General features: G+C 44.1%; 1 protein-coding gene across 1 annotated transcript in view; it reads left to right on the forward strand.

Moving 5' to 3' along the window:
• The window catches only part of LAMA3 (laminin subunit alpha 3), a 1118674-nt gene that overhangs the window by 1051341 nt on the left and 46626 nt on the right, over positions 1-20707 (forward strand). Inside the window, exons 61-66 of the mRNA XM_086917979.1 lie at positions 8206-8378; positions 8487-8643; positions 10692-10825; positions 15731-15875; positions 16916-17038; positions 17548-17681. Coding sequence (XP_086774105.1) covers positions 8206-8378; positions 8487-8643; positions 10692-10825; positions 15731-15875; positions 16916-17038; positions 17548-17681 — 866 coding nt within the window. The remainder of the gene's footprint in view (positions 1-8205; positions 8379-8486; positions 8644-10691; positions 10826-15730; positions 15876-16915; positions 17039-17547; positions 17682-20707) is intronic.

Here is a 20707-nt window from a genome sequence, read left to right on the forward strand (position 1 = left end):
ATCTGTGCAATTCTCCTTGCTCTGTACTGCAACCAAAAAGTGTAAATGGTTGTTTTTTTGAACTGTGTGTTTCTAGAGCATGTTGATCCGGAAAAATACCAGTTTCAATGTCTTCAGTTTACGTGTTAGATAAAAGGACAAAACAAAAGCAGCAGCGCACCGATGACTAGAAAAATGGGAAACCATAAACAGAAAAGGCATAGAGGTAAAAACAAAAAAGCAAAAGAAATATATACATCTCTGCACCAATGCAAACATCTCCAGCTACCAAATACGTATAGGACAGCTCGAACAGAAAGGACCTCTCTGTTGTTCTCTATGAGAGGGATCCCCTCGAAGAGGCAAACGCAACCCTACTTGCACAAAAGCAGAGTAACGTAAAAGCCACTAACAATTTACAAACAGAGCAAAGTCCATGGTATGCTACATAGTGTTTTGACCCTAGATAGTGAGGAATAGTCATATCTTTTGCTTCTCCCCAAAACTTGGCATGAAATTTCGAGCTGTATACTCCACTCACTTTAGCGAGAAGTCCTCTCCGGTCTTGATGTTCTCAGTGGTCGGAGCATCATGAATTAGCTTCATTAGACCAGCCCGCTTGGTGTATGTAAAACCAAGCTACTCGATTCACCTCACTGACCACTCATTCTTTGCAATGAAAGAAATATCCGGCCTGGTTCAAAAGAAGTGGCAGTGGGTGCTTGTTTCTGAAGGATGAACGAGATACCTGGTAATCAGGTGGGGCCAACAAAAGCTAACTCAGAAGAGTGGGCAAAATGAGTTGCAAATTACCCTGCACGTTCATACACCTGTACTGTTCGGACTGCACACATGCCGTGTGCCATGTAAAAGACGGTGAGTGCCAGGAAAATGAGGGAACAAGGGGTAGTCGTGTAACCACTGAACAAGGAGTGGTAGAGTCTTTGAGGGCATATTTACAAGCGCCTATCGCCACAGGAACATCACTTTTAACGACGTTCGTGTGGCGATATGGGCTTCGCTTTATTTACAAGGTGGTGTTAAGCCACTTAACGTGGCTTAACGCCGCCTTGTAAATAAGACCCCCTTTCATGCTATACTTAGCCTGGAAGGGGTGGACAATCGGTGTTGCGGTGGGCGTTCCACTGCAACACCCATTGATTCTGACACTCCCCTCCCTTCCTGCACATAAACAATCATTTAAAAACATGATATTTTACAACTTCTATGTGTGCTGTACATTGCAGGACACATAGAAGTTTCAAATAGCCATTTGTGATTGTTTATGTGCAGCAAGGGACACCTTCCTGCACATAATCAATCCCTCAACGCAAGCACCCTTGCACTGTGGTTGTCTAACCCAGGGTGGTGTGGAGTGCAAAAAAACGATGGATTTGGGCCCAGATCTTTGGACTGGGATGAATGTGTGACATTGATCCACATTCGGTCCATCACCTGTTTTGTTTGCAATACCGCCATAAGTGCGCTGGGGATGCTCAGACGTGGGTCCCAGGCACTCCACACCACTGGAGTCAAGCTAGCCGGGCTGATGAGAGGTGTTACCTCGAAACCGGTCCGGTCCTCGGATGCTTGATTCCGTTCTGGGAAGGACATGGCGTTTGTAGTTCGGACTGGACTGTTCCCATGGGGCACAGGGTCAGAGCTGATTTGCATATCGCCATTGTCTAACCCAGGGTGGTGTGGAGTGCAAAAAAACGATGGATTTGGGCCCAGATCTTTGGACTGGGATGAATGTGTGACATTGATCCACATTCGGTCCATCACCTGTTTTGTTTGCAATACCGCCATAAGTGCGCTGTGGAGGCTCAGACGTGGGTCCCAGGCACTCCACACCACTGGAGTCAAGCTAGCCGGGCTGATGAGAGGTGTTACCTCGAAACCGGTCCGGTCCTCGGATGCTTGATTCCGTTCTGGGAAGGACATGGCGTTTGTAGTTCGGACTGGACTGTTCCCATGGGGCACAGGGTCAGAGCTGATTTGCATATCGCCATTGTCTAACCCAGGGTGGTGTGGAGTGCAAAAAAACGATGGATTTGGGCCCAGATCTTTGGACTGGGATGAATGTGTGACATTGATCCACATTCGGTCCATCACCTGTTTTGTTTGCAATACCGCCATAAGTGCGCTGGGGATGCTCAGACGTGGGTCCCAGGCACTCCACACCACTGGAGTCAAGCTAGCCGGGCTGATGAGAGGTGTTACCTCGAAACCGGTCCGGTCCTCGGATGCTTGATTCCGTTCTGGGAAGGACATGGCTTTTGTAGTTCGGACTGGACTGTTCCCATGGGGCACAGGGTCAGAGCTGATTTGCATATCGCCATTGTCTAACCCAGGGTGGTGTGGAGTGCAAAAAAACGATGGATTTGGGCCCAGATCTTTGGACTGGGATGAATGTGTGACATTGATCCACATTCGGTCCATCACCTGTTTTGTTTGCAATACCGCCATAAGTGCGCTGGGGATGCTCAGACGTGGGTCCCAGGCACTCCACACCACTGGAGTCAAGCTAGCCGGGCTGATGAGAGGTGTTACCTCGAAACCGGTCCGGTCCTCGGATGCTTGATTCCGTTCTGGGAAGGACATGGCTTTTGTAGTTCGGACTGGACTGTTCCCATGGGGCACAGGGTCAGAGCTGATTTGCATATCGCCATTGTCTAACCCAGGGTGGTGTGGAGTGCAAAAAAACGATGGATTTGGGCCCAGATCTTTGGACTGGGATGAATGTGTGACATTGATCCACATTCGGTCCATCACCTGTTTTGTTTGCAATACCGCCATAAGTGCGCTGGGGATGCTCAGACGTGGGTCCCAGGCACTCCACACCACTGGAGTCAAGCTAGCCGGGCTGATGAGAGGTGTTACCACGAAACCGGTCCGGTCCTCGGATGCTTGATTCCGTTCTGGGAAGGACATGGCTTTTGTAGTTCGGACTGGACTGTTCCCATGGGGCACAGGGTCAGAGCTGATTTGCATATCGCCATTGTCTAACCCAGGGTGGTGTGGAGTGCAAAAAAACGATGGATTTGGGCCCAGATCTTTGGACTGGGATGAATGTGTGACATTGATCCACATTCGGTCCATCACCTGTTTTGTTTGCAATACCGCCATAAGTGCGCTGGGGATGCTCAGACGTGGGTCCCAGGCACTCCACACCACTGGAGTCAAGCTAGCCGGGCTGATGAGAGGTGTTACCTCGAAACCGGTCCGGTCCTCGGATGCTTGATTCCGTTCTGGGAAGGACATGGCTTTTGTAGTTCGGACTGGACTGTTCCCATGGGGCACAGGGTCAGAGCTGATTTGCTTATCGCCATTGTCTAACCCAGGGTGGTGTGGAGTGCAAAAAAACGATGGATTTGGGCCCAGATCTTTGGACTGGGATGAATGTGTGACATTGATCCACATTCGGTCCATCACCTGTTTTGTTTGCAATACCGCCATAAGTGCGCTGGGGATGCTCAGACGTGGGTCCCAGGCACTCCACACCACTGGAGTCAAGCTAGCCGGGCTGATGAGAGGTGTTACCTCGAAACCGGTCCGGTCCTCGGATGCTTGATTCCGTTCTGGGAAGGACATGGCTTTTGTAGTTCGGACTGGACTGTTCCCATGGGGCACAGGGTCAGAGCTGATTTGCATATCGCCATTGTCTAACCCAGGGTGGTGTGGAGTGCAAAAAAACGATGGATTTGGGCCCAGATCTTTGGACTGGGATGAATGTGTGACATTGATCCACATTCGGTCCATCACCTGTTTTGTTTGCAATACCGCCATAAGTGCGCTGGGGATGCTCAGACGTGGGTCCCAGGCACTCCACACCACTGGAGTCAAGCTAGCCGGGCTGATGAGAGGTGTTACCTCGAAACCGGTCCGGTCCTCGGATGCTTGATTCCGTTCTGGGAAGGACATGGCTTTTGTAGTTCGGACTGGACTGTTCCCATGGGGCACAGGGTCAGAGCTGATTTGCATATCGCCATTGTCTAACCCAGGGTGGTGTGGAGTGCAAAAAAACGATGGATTTGGGCCCAGATCTTTGGACTGGGATGAATGTGTGACATTGATCCACATTCGGTCCATCACCTGTTTTGTTTGCGTTTGGCGCAAGGCAGCTTAATTTAGCGTCAGCGCTAGGGATGTGCTGTATCTTTGTTAAATATGGCTCATCCCTGAGTGGCGGAGCGTGGCGTTAGCATTTTGTGCTTAACGCCACACTTTGCCATTCCCTTGTAAATATGCCCCGTGGTGTGGCCCTGTCAGACCACTAATGCGCCAGGCTTCTGGCAGTATCAGCCGTGGGACTGTATAAGCGAAGGGTATGGCACAGACACCAGCATGAAACGAGCAGTGGCGGGCTGCAAATGATGCAGCACCAGACAATAGTTATTTCGCTGCTCTGGTAAAACCGGCCTTGCCTCTCTTCATATGTATATATATATATATATATATTAAACACTAGAAGGCGCTCTGCCCCTTGACGCCACAGGATGAGCCCAAACAAACACCAACGTCACTGATGGGCAACAAGGAGAGCACTTGAAGATTGAATGCAGCATAGGAAACTGTTTGTTTGACAAGAACTCTCACCTGAACAACTCTAGAACTCCAACTTGGGCTCCTCAAAGTTCCTAGCAGAGGATTACAGCAAACGCTGCTCAGAATCTTACATGTTTGCAATTCGGTACATTTGAACTTACGTTATTGACAACCCCTTAGGTTTTAACCTCCACTGGTTTTCTGTTCAGCTTACTTAGTACATAGTAGTTTCCTATGCAGCCGTCATATCGTCCCTAATTCGTGCACAGGAGCAGAAAAACACAAGACAACAAAGTCTTTTTCCACATTTTTAACAGCGGCACATTACAGTCATAACATAGATTTATTTTTGGTCTGAATTGCAAGACAGTAGGAACAATCCTATCAACAAGCACTTAGGCAAACCAGGGTTGGCCTCATTTGCTAAAACACTACCCCCTCTGACTTGTTTGCTCCTCACATATAGTTGTATACCAGAATATCGTATACAGAAATACGTGTACCGTAAATATCCAGTAAAATATATATTTTTTTTAAATGGCTCAATGGGTTACATTATTATTAACTCCACTGGGGATATATTTTTATATAAGATATTTAGGACACAATATTTATGTCGGGCAATATTCTTACAATGATTTTCTGGTGCCACACTCAACAAATTGCCAAACCTCAATAAGAGCTCACTATCAATTCTCGGTTTCCTAGTGAACCCATAATCTGAGAGACTCTCTTACCTTCTTCAAATTTACTGTAGTAGTACCCATATGCAGGAAATATTATTTAATCTCTTCGACCCCACTCGCTAGCACCAGGTCTCCCTTAAATGGATTGGGGCTGATTCACAAAGGGCCTCATCGCTTGTGGCGGGGGCCCCGCAGTCATGGCGGGGGCCCACACTCATAGCAGGGACGTCGCAATTGGTCATTGGAGTACAGAGGTCCTGTTAGGACTGCAGAGGGCCTGCCTTGACTGTGGGGCCTCCGCCACAAGCTCTGAGGCCCTTTGTGAATCTGGCCAATGTCTTTAACGTATTTTCCTAGTGCTTCGCTGCCGTCAACCTTGACTCCTCCCTTCATCCCAGGATCTACAAAATGCAGTCAGTTAAGGCTGCGTTCTTCCACCATTAACACTTCATTAGTCCTGCCCGCTACTTCCATCCACCCCTCTAACCTTCCACTGCCTGATCACTGTTCCTGCTTAAGCAATGTGCATCATAACACCTGGCCTGTCCCCTCACTTATTTTAGCATCTAACACTTTTTCGTATCATAGTCAACAACAATCTCTGTGCCAACCCCACTACTCCTGGGATGCCCCCCAAACACTGACCTCAAGCTCCTCTCTCTCCACCCCTAGACTACACGCCTTGACCATATTTCTCTTTCCACATGCTGTCCATCGCTTCAGTCGCAATGCTTTCCAATTCTTGTAGAATTACTTCTAGCTCATACCTTAGAGAGTGTCTCTGCCAATGGATGCAGCATAGCCACACACTGCCTAATGTCATCTGGTTCCAAAGACAAAATATGGTCATTGCTTTCTCTGCAGGGTCCAAAAGAAGCTCAATCTTGTATGTATGTAAATGTAAATGAGCTTATATAGCGCACAGCTACCCACAAAGGGTTTCCCGGCGCTTGCTTAGGGAACCCGTCCTGGTATTCCCCTGTGAGATAACCCCGGCAGGGTATCCACAAGGTGAAAGCCAGGCATCCCGCCGCGAGGGGCCGTTGTGGAGATTAAGCAAGCTATTGCCCAGAGTCGCAGAGTGTGAACCCGTGAGTTGAGAAAGCACCGGAGCGAGAATTATCGAGTCCGTGGAATTTTTGAGCCCAAGACCCGCCGAGGCGGGGAATTGAACCCTGGTCCAGGGCCGATCTCAGCTTCCGGGTCTGCCGCCTCTAACCCCTGAGCCACACTTCTCCATCTTCATCACCTGTCCTTGGTTACGCCCTCTGATCCAGCCATAAACTATGGATCCACTTAAAAAATAAAAAAGTATTCTCTGAATTTATTTCCTCAGCCACCACCACCGTCTTTACACCTGCAGAATCTGAGATACACAAACAGGTTTTTATTAAGGTAATAATACAACATTAGCATATTACATTGCTGTTGATTAGAAGGTCCCATTAAGGTGAAGTACTCATGCTGTGATTTCAGCAGTGAAATTGTACAATCTGCATTTGTCACGGAGACAACCAAATGATTCCTCGCACAATCAAAATCTCCCCTCACCAAAGTTCAGCTTGACCAAGGTACATATAACTACTATAGTCCTCAGCAACTTCGCCTGCTGCAACACCCATCTCCTTCAAAACCCTTTAAGAGCTTATGGGTCACCGTCGCCACCCTGTTCAAAAATGCAAGGTCTGGCCCAAGCTTCCAGTTACCACACTGGCAGGACAGTGTATCACACTGTACATATTTCCCATCTTAACGTTCAATACCTTACGAGGCCTTTCGCAACCCAGCATGCATTGACACTCTCCTGACGGACATCATCAGTCTCCGGATATCAGGACATCTACACAGTATTTCTCTCTGTGCACCTCGATTGGAATCCCATCTCACTGCGTAGTGAAAGACCGCTTTCTATGCCACAGCAAAGAAACTGCTCAAACAACACCTCTTGAATTATAGAGGTTCCTTCTCCCACTACTCATTCCAACTCTCATAGTGGCCACACCATTCCCATAGGTCACATTGTAAACAGTGTATGTCCTTGTTCTAATCATGTACTGCTCACTATCTGCATTAATTTCCATTGATTGCTTATTTTATCAAAAACTGTAATAAAGACATACTACTATAGTCTCTGAGTGAGATTCTAATGTAATAAACCAATACATGGTTGTATGTCTGAATATCAAGGACAGAAATATAGCGACACTTAAATATTGTGGCCTAAGTATTTAGGGCCTTATTTATGAGGCCTTGCAACATTTTTGCGCTTCCGTTGTGTCAACGTGACGCATCGGTGGCGTAAAACAAGCCCTGTGTTGCGCCCTCTGTACAAAGTGTCGCAACTAAGCAGATGCAAATGCGTCAATATCTTACCCCTGCCTCACAGCAGGCGTAAGACTGATGCAGGTCCTTTCACATGGGGCTTGCCCCATGTGAAAGGACACATTGCTGGAATTGGGTCACTTTTGTGACACTCTCCAGCAATGCGTCACTTTTGCGCCTACAGATACGTCTGAAATACTGGCGTGTCTGTAACTCCTTGCGACATGATGCATCATACAGTAAATATGACGCACCCATCATGTCCCAAGGGGGGCACACTGAGAAGTGGCTCATCGCTGTTTTCGCGCAGCGATGCATCGCTTCTCATAAATGAGGACTATGAACCAAAATACTGTGGAGGGAAGTGTATATATAGGTTTGTACAGATTTACTGTTGTTAACTCCACATACATGTACCTTGTAGATATATACTTACTCATAGGTACTTGCTTTCATGATATTTAGGTGGTCGGTCTGTTTGTATATTGATATTTCGTCCAAGATATCCTGGTAGTATACCTCACACATACTGGGCTTTTTCGTGAAATTTCCTGAATATAACTTAATCTTGCAGAAGGCTGCCCAGTGAAACAGCTGTATGTTGTAAGCCAAAACTCAATTTCACTACATGTTCCCCGGACTCAATAACCATTGTGCTGTTTTCATGTAGACTTCGAAGGACTACATCGGGATGGCTGTAGAAGACGAACGGCTCCTTTGCGTTTATAACCTCGGAGGCAGGGAAGCTGTGATAGAGGTGAACGCTAAAGTGACACAAAGCGAGAAGGCCGTGGTATCAAATATACTTGAAGATGTTGTCATGGACCGAGTCTTGTTTGATAGGTACAGGACTGTTCAGTCAGCCATTTTGTTTATTTCTTCATTTGCTCTACCCTTGTTGTCATGTATTGCTAATATTAATGCACTCCGCTTTTTTCATTTTGGATCCAGGATTTATCAATATGCAACTGTGATGTACAGCAAAGGAGCCACTGGTAGAAATCCATCGAACTCAGTGGATGAAGGGAGCGTGAGCCCAACAACCCTGTTGAACCTGGACCCCAACAATGTTGTCTTTTATGTTGGAGGATATCCAAATGACTTTACGGTGAATATTTTATTAGAGATTTATTGTTCTTCATCCTTTTTTTTGGTTACTTTTTGTTACGCTTTCAGGCAACCCACTACAGAAAAATTGTACAATCTTATAGCTTCAATTCAGCAAGTGATTAACACTACACAGGTGGATCTGCCTTGTTTTAGACCTCCCCAAGGCTGTCTAATCCCCAAACTCCCATTGTGCCTACTGTCTTGTTCAGCCATGTTTTGTTCCAGTTGGAGTCAACAAACAGAGGCTGATAGCTTAATGGTTCCCTCAGTCATCAGTGCTCCATTTTTTCTTTCAAAAAGTCCACCACCTATGCTATCATTCATAAGGCAAATTAACTTTTTTGGGCACCTGGCTAAGACTTTGGTCTCTACGCTTCACATCACATCGCATAAAGGGCTCTTGCTTGCTTTCCACCAGTACCCATTTTCTCCATCTCAGACAAGCACAACAGTGACCTTCTGTTTCATTGTAGTTATGACCATCACAGAGTTGCTTCCATCCCTCCTTTCACTAGCATGCCCCAAATCATTTATATTATGCATTTATTTTATTTTGTAAATATTTTTATTGTTTATTTTTCTTCCTTTGCATCTTAAATGTTTCAAGGAGCACAGTAACAACATTCAGAACAATAACAGTTATGCATGAGGTACATTTCGGAAGGACCATCTAATAATCATACCAATAATAAATATTAAGTGAGAACATTTATCTCAACATTGTTATATCCCTGACATGATCTACTTGTTTGTGGGACCTTCAACAAGTGTTTCGCTTGTTCAGCAGTAGATATCTTAATTCACTATATCAGTGTGGTTGGTACTATGAGATTTATTGCCTGGTACATTATCTAGTTGGTCTAGCCCATAGCAGCATCTCCATAGGCCCCATATTTTATTCAATTTACGTGAGCCTCCTCTGGTGGTATAGGTCACATGTTCAGCAGCCATAGAGAGGTCCATACCCTTCCTCCATGCTTTCATCGTGGGAGTCAACCCCCCCCCCCAACACCTAGCCACGTCTCTCTTGGTGACGACCAGGCCTAGTGTCACTAATGTCAACTGAGCCCTGCTTATGTCTACTTCGTTAGGTATACCCAGTAGAAGGAATTTGAGCTCTAAGGGTATAAGTGCACCCATTATCTCCCCCAATTCCTCCACTATTTTCTTCCAGTATAGTTGGAATTTGGTACAGCCCCATATTGTATGATAGAAACTCCCTTCACTATTTTGCAGATAAGATAGAATGGCGAGTCGGTCCTCCCCATCATATGTAGTCTTTCTCTATAATAATAAATCCTATGCAGGATTTTGTACTGGACCAGTCGTGTCCTTGTTTTGACGGCCACTTCTCTAGGGTGCATCAGTATGTTGTGCATTTTTTATGCAACTAAACTCCATTGATCAATGTCTCTGAGCCGTATTATTATTATCCAAACTATACAGAAAAAAAACTAAAATATTTAAATTTGTCAACGTTTCATGTTTGCACTACCCGCTGTCTGAGGCTCCAAGTTTACTACTTCATGTGGGCTTTTTAGGCAGTAACTGCACTGTACCCGTCCTGATGAGCCAGGTAAAGTCCATATAGGAGCTTTGGCTGGTTTTCTCTACATTTCCAGTTTTGCACTCATGGCAAAGAAGCCAGGGGATTCTCTAACGATGGACCTCACAACCAGGAAAGCGCTATTGTACTTCTGGATTTTTTTTTTTAAAGACGGGCACATATCTACTCTCTGTTAATAATATCAGCACTAATCTAAAAACACCACCATTCAAACTGTTGTGTCAGCATTGTATAAAAAACGTAATGTAGCTACAACACAAAGTGAGTGTCTGTTGTTGTACAATGCAATTACTTCTCAACATGCAGAAAGATGTATACCTTGAGTGCACATATGTATATGCGTTCACTCCAGCAGCTAGTTTCCCAGCTACATAGGTAATTGCAATAAACTTCACAAATAAATAACAACTGCAGGCTGGTGATATGTTCAGATTTCACATAACATGAACGGTCTGAATAAACCTGTTTTTCTTATACAGCCTCCCCGAAGACTGAACTACCCTAAATTCCAAGGGTGTATCGAATTGGATGACTTTAACCAGAAGGTGATCAGTTTATACAACTTCAAGCAGACATTTAACCTCAACACGATCGAAGTGACGCCATGCAGAAGGTAAATACAACTCCTGCTTTTTTGGGGTAAACATATATCGTTCAACATGTTCTGTAATGCTTTATTCTGTGTAATACCAAACATACTGCATTAAGGCATTTAGGGTCGTACCTCGTCCTTTATTCACCAGGGCAGATATTTTTCTTAAATATGGATGCGTTGTGTTTAATGTGTAGCCTAGTTGTTCTTTATCCAGAATTGAGGAATAACATGGCTGTTCAGACTACATGTAAATTGGTAGACAAAGTCACAACATTGTACATGATACACTGATTCGGGTGCAAGGTCTTTGAAAGGCGTTGGCCCTCTTCCCCTTCAAAGCCTGTCAATGTGTTTCTTTTTCTCTTCTTCTATTTCTGTACTTTCTTATTTCCATCGTTTTTCCAATAACTGTCCTGCAAATGTTAACTCTCGTTTTCATTGCTCTTCAATATCTGTATGGCCCACACCCTTCATGCAGCAGAATGTATTCTAAAGCTTCCAGTGTCTCATACTGTTCATACACTTTCCATGCCACCACGTCTGGCCTGCTGTCCACCACGTCCCTCATTTGTTTTTCCACCTCCTTTGTTTTCTAATTTCACTTCCCACCTCGCACCTTCCCATCTTTTGAAACCTGCTCTATCATGTTCTCCAGGGTGATCTTCTGTGTCCCTGAATGTGTATTTCCTTCTTGTAGCATCCCAGTTCTAGTAGAAAGGAAAAGCACAGCTTTGTCAAGCTAATGGGTCCAAATGGTGCAACTTGTGTTAAGGCATCCATATTGGCACCCCATTTAATACATCTAGCTGAATATCTCACAGTGTGAAAGACTGGATCTAGAGGCTGGTCCTTTGCCTCTTTCTCAGAGGTTGTGAGGAAAAGTACCCTCTTCCAGAAACCAAATTGTCTGCCTCAGGTGTAATGCTGAGAATGACCTCTGGAAGTGGTACCTGACAGCACCAGCAGTCAAAAGCTCAAAGGCACAAACATTGCTCAAGTTACAGTTCTCTTAAGGCCTGTGTTTTGGATCTGGGTGAGACCAGAGGAGAATAGCTGGAGCTTTCACAACTGCTGAGCTGAAGCGGGCAAGACCGAAGCAGAGCTACAGATGAAGAGAAAAATCAAACTACAGGAGCAAGCAAAACGCCCGGTGCCCGCTACGGCCAGCCCAGCCCTGAGAACACATAGTTATGCTGAGAGGTTTAGCTTTCACACATGATTTCCTTCATTTCATGTGCTAGGCTCTGCTTCTGTGCAAGGAGCACACTCTTTTAGCGTCTTTGTCAGGACTAACTTGGGCTCACATTCAGGAACTCCCTACCTAAACCACAGCTTTGTGTCGCCTAATCTCCCCCACCCCACCCCACAGGTTAAACAAGGCTACGACGCCTTCCCTTCCTTATTTAACTAATGAGATACCAATAAATCTTGCTATGTATGTATGTGCCTAAAAGATGTGCAAGAAAGTCTGACCACCAAACAGTACTCTCGTGGAGTGTGGGGTTGGAATAATTGTACAGTTCATAATTTGAGGTATTTAAAATGTGATATGTTTGGAAAAAAACACATCCTGCAGCCTTCTTCCACACCAGCAACAGTCACATAGTTCATTTTACAAAATCCTCTCTCATTGCAATCAGAAAAAAATAAATGCAATTTGCATGTTAGAAGAATAACCAGCAATTTACCAGAAGAAAAATTCTGACATTTGACCTGTGTCTATGAACGCACAGCAAATCTGACAAGATAAAAACACATCATGCAGTCATCTTTATTGTTCATTCACCCTCGGAACTCAAGCAAGATTATTTTGGAGGTGTTGCAGCACCCCCAGCACCCCAACTTCCAGCGCCAGTGTCCCCACCTTGTGGTGGTCTACTGGCTTTACACTGGCCAACCGTAAGGCCTTTGTATCAGGAAATCACTGCTGTTTTTAAACTAAACATAAGTATGTAAGTTGTTGCCCACCGCACAATTGGGCCTCCCTTTCGAAAACAAATGATATGATACTATTGACCCTACTCTTGTCCTGCCACTGCTACCGCTGGGTTCTAGCTTTCTTGTGCCCTCTGACACAACTATGGGATTTCCTGTGTTCTTTGGCCACCTCCCTTTCCAGTCTCACACCCATCAGTAAAAAGCTCTAACCAGCACTGTTATTACTGACGAACATAAGAGTTTGCCATTTACTATCTGATTATTCCAAGGCCCCCAACCTGACATGTTTCGATGATAATGTGAGTGAGTATTGGCCAGGCTGCTGCTTGTATCAGTGCTCATTACTTTGCGTGAGCTTAGACAGGTCAAAAAGTATGTACTGCAATTTTTTTTAAACATGAAAGTTGAGATTTACGACATGCTAATTCCTCAAAATGCGTTCCATAAAATTATGAGTGGATTCATAGTGTTCACTAAAAGAGTGTGAATTACATCTTGTGTGTGCAGGGGCTCCTGACCCTGGCAGTAGATGTGCTAGCCAAATTGTGCAGTTTTGGCTTCCTTCCTGATATTCAACTGCTGCAGACATTTTACCCTGAAGAAGTAGGGAGGAGATTCTAGGAGGGTCTGGGACTGAAACGAGTTCAAGCTGCTGGGTCTTGTCCTAATGGAGAACATGTGGGTTCACACCAGGTCATCAAACTCAAACATTTTAAAACATTGACCTTAGACCACCGTTAGATTTTCTTGCATTGCAAAATGAAGACACCATCGGACATTAACAGGAAAAACATCAAAATCAAATTTTCCCTGCCGCTGTCCATTGCTTGTGGGAAAAAAAGACACGTCCGGGTCTAATTTAGATTTCGGTGGGCTGGTCACCCCCTGTTGCTCCCTGCCGTCTGCTGTATGACAAGTGCCATTAGATATAATGCACTTGTAAAAGGGTGGACAGGATATCCGTCACGTTTGTGATGGGTAACTGGTCCACCGAAATCTAAATCAATTGCTAAGAATAGAGAACAAACACAGCTAAAAAAGAAACTTGACAGTTGTGTGAGTGTGGGAGAGCCAGAAAGGGGCAAGGAAGGAATGGTGCTGCGGCATTAGAATAATTCTATCTCCAGTCCCAACATTTTTCTTCATACAAAAATCAAAATCATAAAATCGATGTTATGAATTAGTCTACTGAAAATTCACACATGTGTGCACTAACGATTAAAAGCTGAAATGCCTACTTCCATTTCTGGATTATTAGTATACATTGGTTGAGCCGTATCATTGACAAGTGTCAGCTTGCAGTCTCCTACAGCACCTTCACACCACTGCCACAAGTCAAAGCTGTCATGACCTTCCACAGAGTCAGAGGCCATTTTAAAAACACAACGGGCATATTACCAAGCAATAGCGATAATTATCGCTATTGCTTGGTTAGAGACAAAAATTTACCGCTGAGCTGCGGCGATTTTTACCGCAAATAAACCTTGGTATTACCAAGTTATATCGCAAATGTGATAAAAATCGCCGCAATGCATGAATATCGCTGAAAAGTCAGCGATATTCATGCATTACCGAGCTAATGCTCTTAGCCATGTTATCCACCTACCATTGGATAACATGACTAAGAACTGCTCAGGGGCAGGTGTAAGCTTTTGGAGATATTCGCGCTTAGCGCGAATATCTCCAAAAGTTGGTAATAGGAGATAGCGATGTTAGCGACTGTTTTCAGTCGCTAACATCTTGACACGCCCACTTTGCATGTCATTAGTGATAAATATCACTGACATGCAAAGTGGGGCCCAAGATGTTCGCTATCTCCTACTAGCTGTCGCTAACTGGTGTTAGCGACAGCTAGGTAATAGGGAGATAATTTTATCTCCGCTTTCTTGGCTTTTAAAGCCAAAAAAGCGGAGATAAACCCCCTTGATAATATGCCCCAACATTCCCAGTTATTCTCAGGAGAAAATTAACTTGAGTCTACTGACTTTGTAGACTGCCTACACCTTGTCGACGAACTACCTGACTTAATGGCCATACGAAAGAAGTTTCAGCCATTTTTTTCTTTACACAACATTTTATTGATTTTCTATAAACAACACTGACAAACTAGATATACTTAGGACTTGATCAAGTTTAAATTAACATATCACTCGAAACTATAAGAATAAACTACTTAAACATACCATTATCTGATCAGCAGCGACAAAGTGCAAAAGTTCACAAAAAATCCAGGTTGTTTCATGAGCACAAATCTTACTAGAAACATATTTAAGTATTATATTAAGACCGTCAACTTCTTCCATAATGTTGGCCATCTTCCCAATTCAGTGCTTAATTTGTAAAAGAATGAGTGGCGGTGCACAAGGCCCTGTTCAGAAGCCCGATTTATGGCATTAAATGTCAGTGCGATGAATACCAAAGCTGTGTAGTCTGGAATCCACCTCAAGCCTCTTTGATCCACTATCAAACACTGCCTACCCTTATTTCTCACTCTCACAGGTTCCCACTTTCTCCCTTTATGACTGTTTTTCCATCTTTCTTCTTTCCCGTTTGTGTGTTTTTCTCAGGGTATATTTCCCTTAAACCTTTTATAGGCTCTTTAGAGTAAAGGGCTCGCCCTCACGCGCTGCGCCCCTATGAACTGACTTCCACATGTGTTATACCCTTGACCCTCACGCTACTTGCCGAAAAAGCGCTTCGACACCTTGTCAGGGGTAGTAAGCGCTATAAAAATACAAATTACAATTACTCAGTAATTTCACTTTGTGACTTCAGCCTGGTCGTCAGACTACATCATGGTGCTTTTCTGGGAATAGCAGATACTTCATTGCCAGCCTCAGAGGTGGCTGAATGCATTGATAGTATGTAAATTACCTGTAGAACTCGTTGGTGTGGCTACTGCCATGCAGAGGACAATTATATTTCCCTAATGAAAGCTTCTTTTATGATCAGTACAACTGGCCTTTGTTTTCTATATTGTTGCAGGGAGAAATCACCATCAGACAAACATTTCTTTGAGGGGACCGGCTACGCGCGCATCGATACGAGACCAGCACGCGGAACTTCATATTATGAGCAGACAATTCAACCAGTTTCCGACAATGGCTTGCTCTTTTTTGCCCAGAATGACGTAAGAGCTCGAATGAATGATTCATTATTGGGCTATGGACTTGGTGTTCTGAGCCTCAAGCTGTCGTGGCTGTTGTAACGCTGAGATGTTGGTTGCAATCAAGACAACATAGTAAGCAGGAGTTGACTTTAGAGGATTTATTAAAGAAAGTAATAAGGATAATTAAAACCCACAAGAAGAGAGAACAGAGAGAGATGCTGTCGCGCCCAGTTAACAGAAGATAATGACACGACAGCACACATGAGTCATAGAACACAGAACACTAAATATGTCATGAAAGAATAGCAAAGTGATTAAAGGTACAGACACAACATCTCCTTTCCATAAACAAAAGAAGAAAAACAAATAAAAATAAGACACAACAATGTTGCATCTCTACATTAGCCGCGGCCCGTGCAGGTGAGAGCAGTGGGGCCGGGGGGATTTTGACCGGTGACGATGGGGGGAAATTCATTATTTATTTAATTTCCCCTCATGGTCGTCTGTCGAGTCCACCCCCTCTAACCTGGCCCACCCGCTCTTACCTGCACGGGCTGCGGCTGCTCTGGATATTATATACTCCTTCGGACTGGGCTCGTCGAGCCACCGATTAGTAGAAGTTAATCAGATTTTCAAGCTAGCCACTTGAGATAAGTATATACATGTATATGTATAGAGATAGATAGATAGATAGATAGATAGATAGATAGATAGATAGATAGATAGATAGATAGATAGATAATTTTATTGGTTGTGTGTGAAAAATGTATATGCAATGAACAGGTATTTATTTTGTGTTGCCATAAATTACAGGCATTGAAGTTACTCTGTTTCGTGCTTTGGAAACATATTGTGTATCAGTCGATATGCTTTCATCCAAAGTTTCTGTACTGCTCATGTAGTTTTGAAAACAACAGCTGCAGAAATCACAAGCATAGTTATTCTTTTGGAAGTGGGTGGACCGGGGTGTATGGTGTCAGGCACTGACATACAAATTACTGTGATTGTGGCAGTCCCTTATGCAGTATGCTACAGAGAGATGACATGCGTTGCTGTTGCAGGGCAATTACTTCAGTCTCGCTATCGAAGATGGGTTCCTCGTGCTCCAGTACCAGATGAATTCAGACGAAGTGAAAAGAGCAAGAAGCCAGAGAGAAATCATCAAAGTTGGGCAAGAGCATACGGTATGTTTTTCAGCAAGGAAGTCATTTGATATACAGTACTTTATAAATCAGCTCCAGGAAAGTAATAGCTTTACAGTTATTCCTATCATTGAATAATTAGTCCACTAATGCTTTAGCTGGGAAAAGAGTTAATGTTGATGATCATGGTATTTGGCCACCATTAAACACTCTACTCTTGCATTGCATCTCCTACCAGCTCGCATAAGTGATTCCTTCCAACTTCTTGTAAGGACCATGTATAGTGCCTCATCTGGTCAAACATTTGATGCCAGGGGACGTAGCCTATCATATCGTGGACGTTTAACACTCCTTTTCTTTTTATCAACCATTTAAAACTGGAACTTGCGATGCATTATTTCCTTTTTTAACCATGGCCGCCTTTTTTATTTGTTTTGTGGGCACTTGGGAGTGTAAATGAGAGTACTGTACATCCCATGATTTTGAAAAATGCTGTAACGCACTTACTGGTATTTCCAAATCCTGATTTTCTTTGTCTTAATCTTTTTCAGATTAAAGTGCGGATTACCCCTAAATCTAAAATTTCGATCATTGAGGATAAATCTATTGTGATTGATGAAAGCTGTAATCCATTCCTGTTTAGCACATACTACATTGGCGGACTTCCATCGGATATCAGAGAAAAGTGAGTTAACACCTACTTAATTTTTTTAGGAGCACTTATTGAAAATGTATTTGCTATACTTCCAACATTAGCAACATGGCAATCCTCACCCTCATGTCCAGGAGGATTGGCCTGAATATGATGCCTCACATTCTATGTTTATACAGTCTATGTTTGATCCGCTAGCAGTGTTTCCCTCAGCCGAATAGTTGAAGGATGTGTGAAACAATTTAGCGGTCATAGAGATAAGGTTACAGTTTTCCGCACTACCAAAGATGGGGCGGCGCACACGCATGATGCCTTTTTAAGTCAGTAATTTTAAGGATATAGGTAGGGAAGAAGGTCTGACGTTATGAAATCATTTGAGTACCCATGTGTTCAGGTGTTCATGATCCCAGATGCTATGTCTCATGCTGGCAGGACTTTAATAAGAGCAGGTATGTATTGTGTGCAACACAGTGAATATACATTTTTAGTTGCTTATTTTAGGTTGCACTTTGGAATGTAGCATTGAATAATAGTGAAACTTGCATAGTTGTTTTTTTGATGCTGTACCAGGTGGTGGTGACTCCACTGTCTCAGAGGAGATTCAGTGGAGGTGTTTTGTAGGTTTTTTAGCTGAACTTGCCCTAGCCCACCAGCGTCTGATATTTGATTTACATAAAAGTCTAATTTCTGGTGGGGGTATCTCTGAGGTCTCATTAAGGACTAGGCTGTTTCTCTTATCAGAAGGAGGAATCATTGCAAATAATCTTTCAGGATGCATTGTTCGGAAGGACTATACAACTGCAGCTGGTTCTTCTTATAGGACCCGATTTACAAAGATCAAGGGGCTTATTTAGAATGTGGCAACCATGGCAGTGTATCCTGACCGTTGAACTTGCACTTTCCCTGCTTTATTTAAAGGCGGAGAAACTTCCATGTTTCCAATGGCGGAGCCTAAACTGACTGTTTAGCAGAAACCTATGAAGAATGGGCATTGGGCCTGTCGGTCAGTAGACGGCAGACGTCCGCACACAATGTTTTCCTGGTTGGGACCGTTAGGGAAAGACTGGTGATCCCAAATAGCAAATAGGATTAATGAATTCCCCACGCACTAGTGAAAAATGCCACGTGCAAGTGAAAAACTCCTAGCGTGTGAGGCCATTCATATCATTGCTTTCTGGGAGTTTATTTTTTGAAAAGCAAAACACTTTGCTGTGTGGGTGCACTGAACATGAAGCCTGCACAACAAAACTTCAGTGTCTTCAGCACAATGATCCCCCGTGCCTGGCTGAGACCGCCATACATGGCTGGCTGCATACCATCAGGGCAGCAGAGTCAGGTCCGGTTCTAAGATTTGCGAGGCCCTGGGCTAAAAGGGAATGTGCGAGGCCCCTCTAATGTAGATAAGTGGCCCTTTGCAAGGAGACCATTCACAGACACTGTGGGAGGCCCATTGTCCATCATTTTGTCGCCCCCCACAGTTTTGACTTTGAGCCCACAAACCTTCAGTCCGATAGGTGTGAGAATTGCTTGTGGGCTAAAAGTTAAAACTATGGGGGCGCCAAAATGATGGACAATGGGCCTCCCACAGTGTCTATGAAAGGGTCTCCTTTCAATTGGAGGGAGCGTCTCCCTCCCTTATGTATCCAGATACCATCCCTGAGAGGCAAAGGGAGGGGGGCCCCTCCATTTCAAAGAAAGGTGACACCTTTCTTTGAAATGGAACGCCAGGGAACCGACAGGACACATCACCAGTGCGTGGCCCCATGCTGGTGCGAGGCCCTGGGCAGCTGCCCACGCTGCCCATGCCCAGCGCCAGAGTGCATGCCTCTTGTAACATGGCAGAATATAGTATCAGCAGCCAATGGCTAAACAAGCCTCTAAGTTCTAAACAGCTGCAATCTACTCCCATAGGCTTACTTCCATGTTTAAAATGGATGGCCATCTTTCACGGTATTCAGAAAGAACCCCCGTGATTCACTCTTGTATTACTCCTGAATTGGATTGGTGGGTCACAATTAGGCCATTATTAGTCCCGTTTTGCTCCTTAAATTCAAGTGTAAGCCACAAGTACTACAAGTGTTCGTTGCTCCTACCTGCACACCAATCTTTGTTCTTCAGGCACATGCTGTGGGAAGTTTGAAGGAGTTCTCCAATGCTTATTTGCTAAATGTGAAATTTCCACCAGGTGAAACAATTTGCAGGCATTAAGAATGTGTTAAAATACATTTTCATAATTTTTCTCTATTTTCTTTTCTCCAAGTGGAATAAACCTTCAATAGTGGTAGACGAGTCAGTTTTTGCACCACAGATTAGAAGGAGAACGCAAATTGCGCTTGCTCACATTTTGCACACTGTGAGCGCCAACTCTTCAAGTGCAAAATATGTAAAGTAGGATCATAACTTGCACAAAAACTATTTAACCGCAGAGAGCAGTGTTGTTTACGCGTGGGTGCCTTTGTTCCACTTCTTACATAGTGGGTCTAAATGAGCCTGAATGTGGCTAAGTGCAGGTCTGAAGAGCTCATCCAATCCTGTTTGTTTGATTTATGGCACATGTACTGAGACAGCAGGCAGAAATTACATGATGACAACCATTCTGGAATACCATCACTTTTTCAAAGTTAGTTTCCTCCTTCTGATTTCACAGTCTTTGGTTTCTTGCGAATGCACCATACGATGGTTGACATATACTATATCAAAATCTCTCAAAACACTGGCCAATCCAGTGAGAACGCCTGGCAGCGGTAATCGTATTATGGCTCAGCATCACTCAGAATTTAAGTCTCCAATGTGAATCAAAGTTCCGCTGCTTAATTCTGGAGGTTTCTCCATCCATTACTACTAGTCATTTGCTGGCTGTGGTAAGTGACAGAATTAACTCCATAAACAGTGTTAATACTGCCATTGGTAAAATCTATAGTAACAGTAAAAATGTGCTGTGACCAGGGGGCAGATGTATCATCCGTTTTTTTGTCGCAAACGTTGCGATTCACAAAAAAGCAGCATTCGCGATAAAAAAAATCAGCAAATGCGATGTATGAAAAAAGCGCATTGCAAAA

The sequence above is a fragment of the Lissotriton vulgaris genome, chromosome 4_1 (assembly GCF_964263255.1).
Source record: "Lissotriton vulgaris chromosome 4_1, aLisVul1.2, whole genome shotgun sequence".
NCBI lineage: Eukaryota > Metazoa > Chordata > Amphibia > Caudata > Salamandridae > Lissotriton > Lissotriton vulgaris.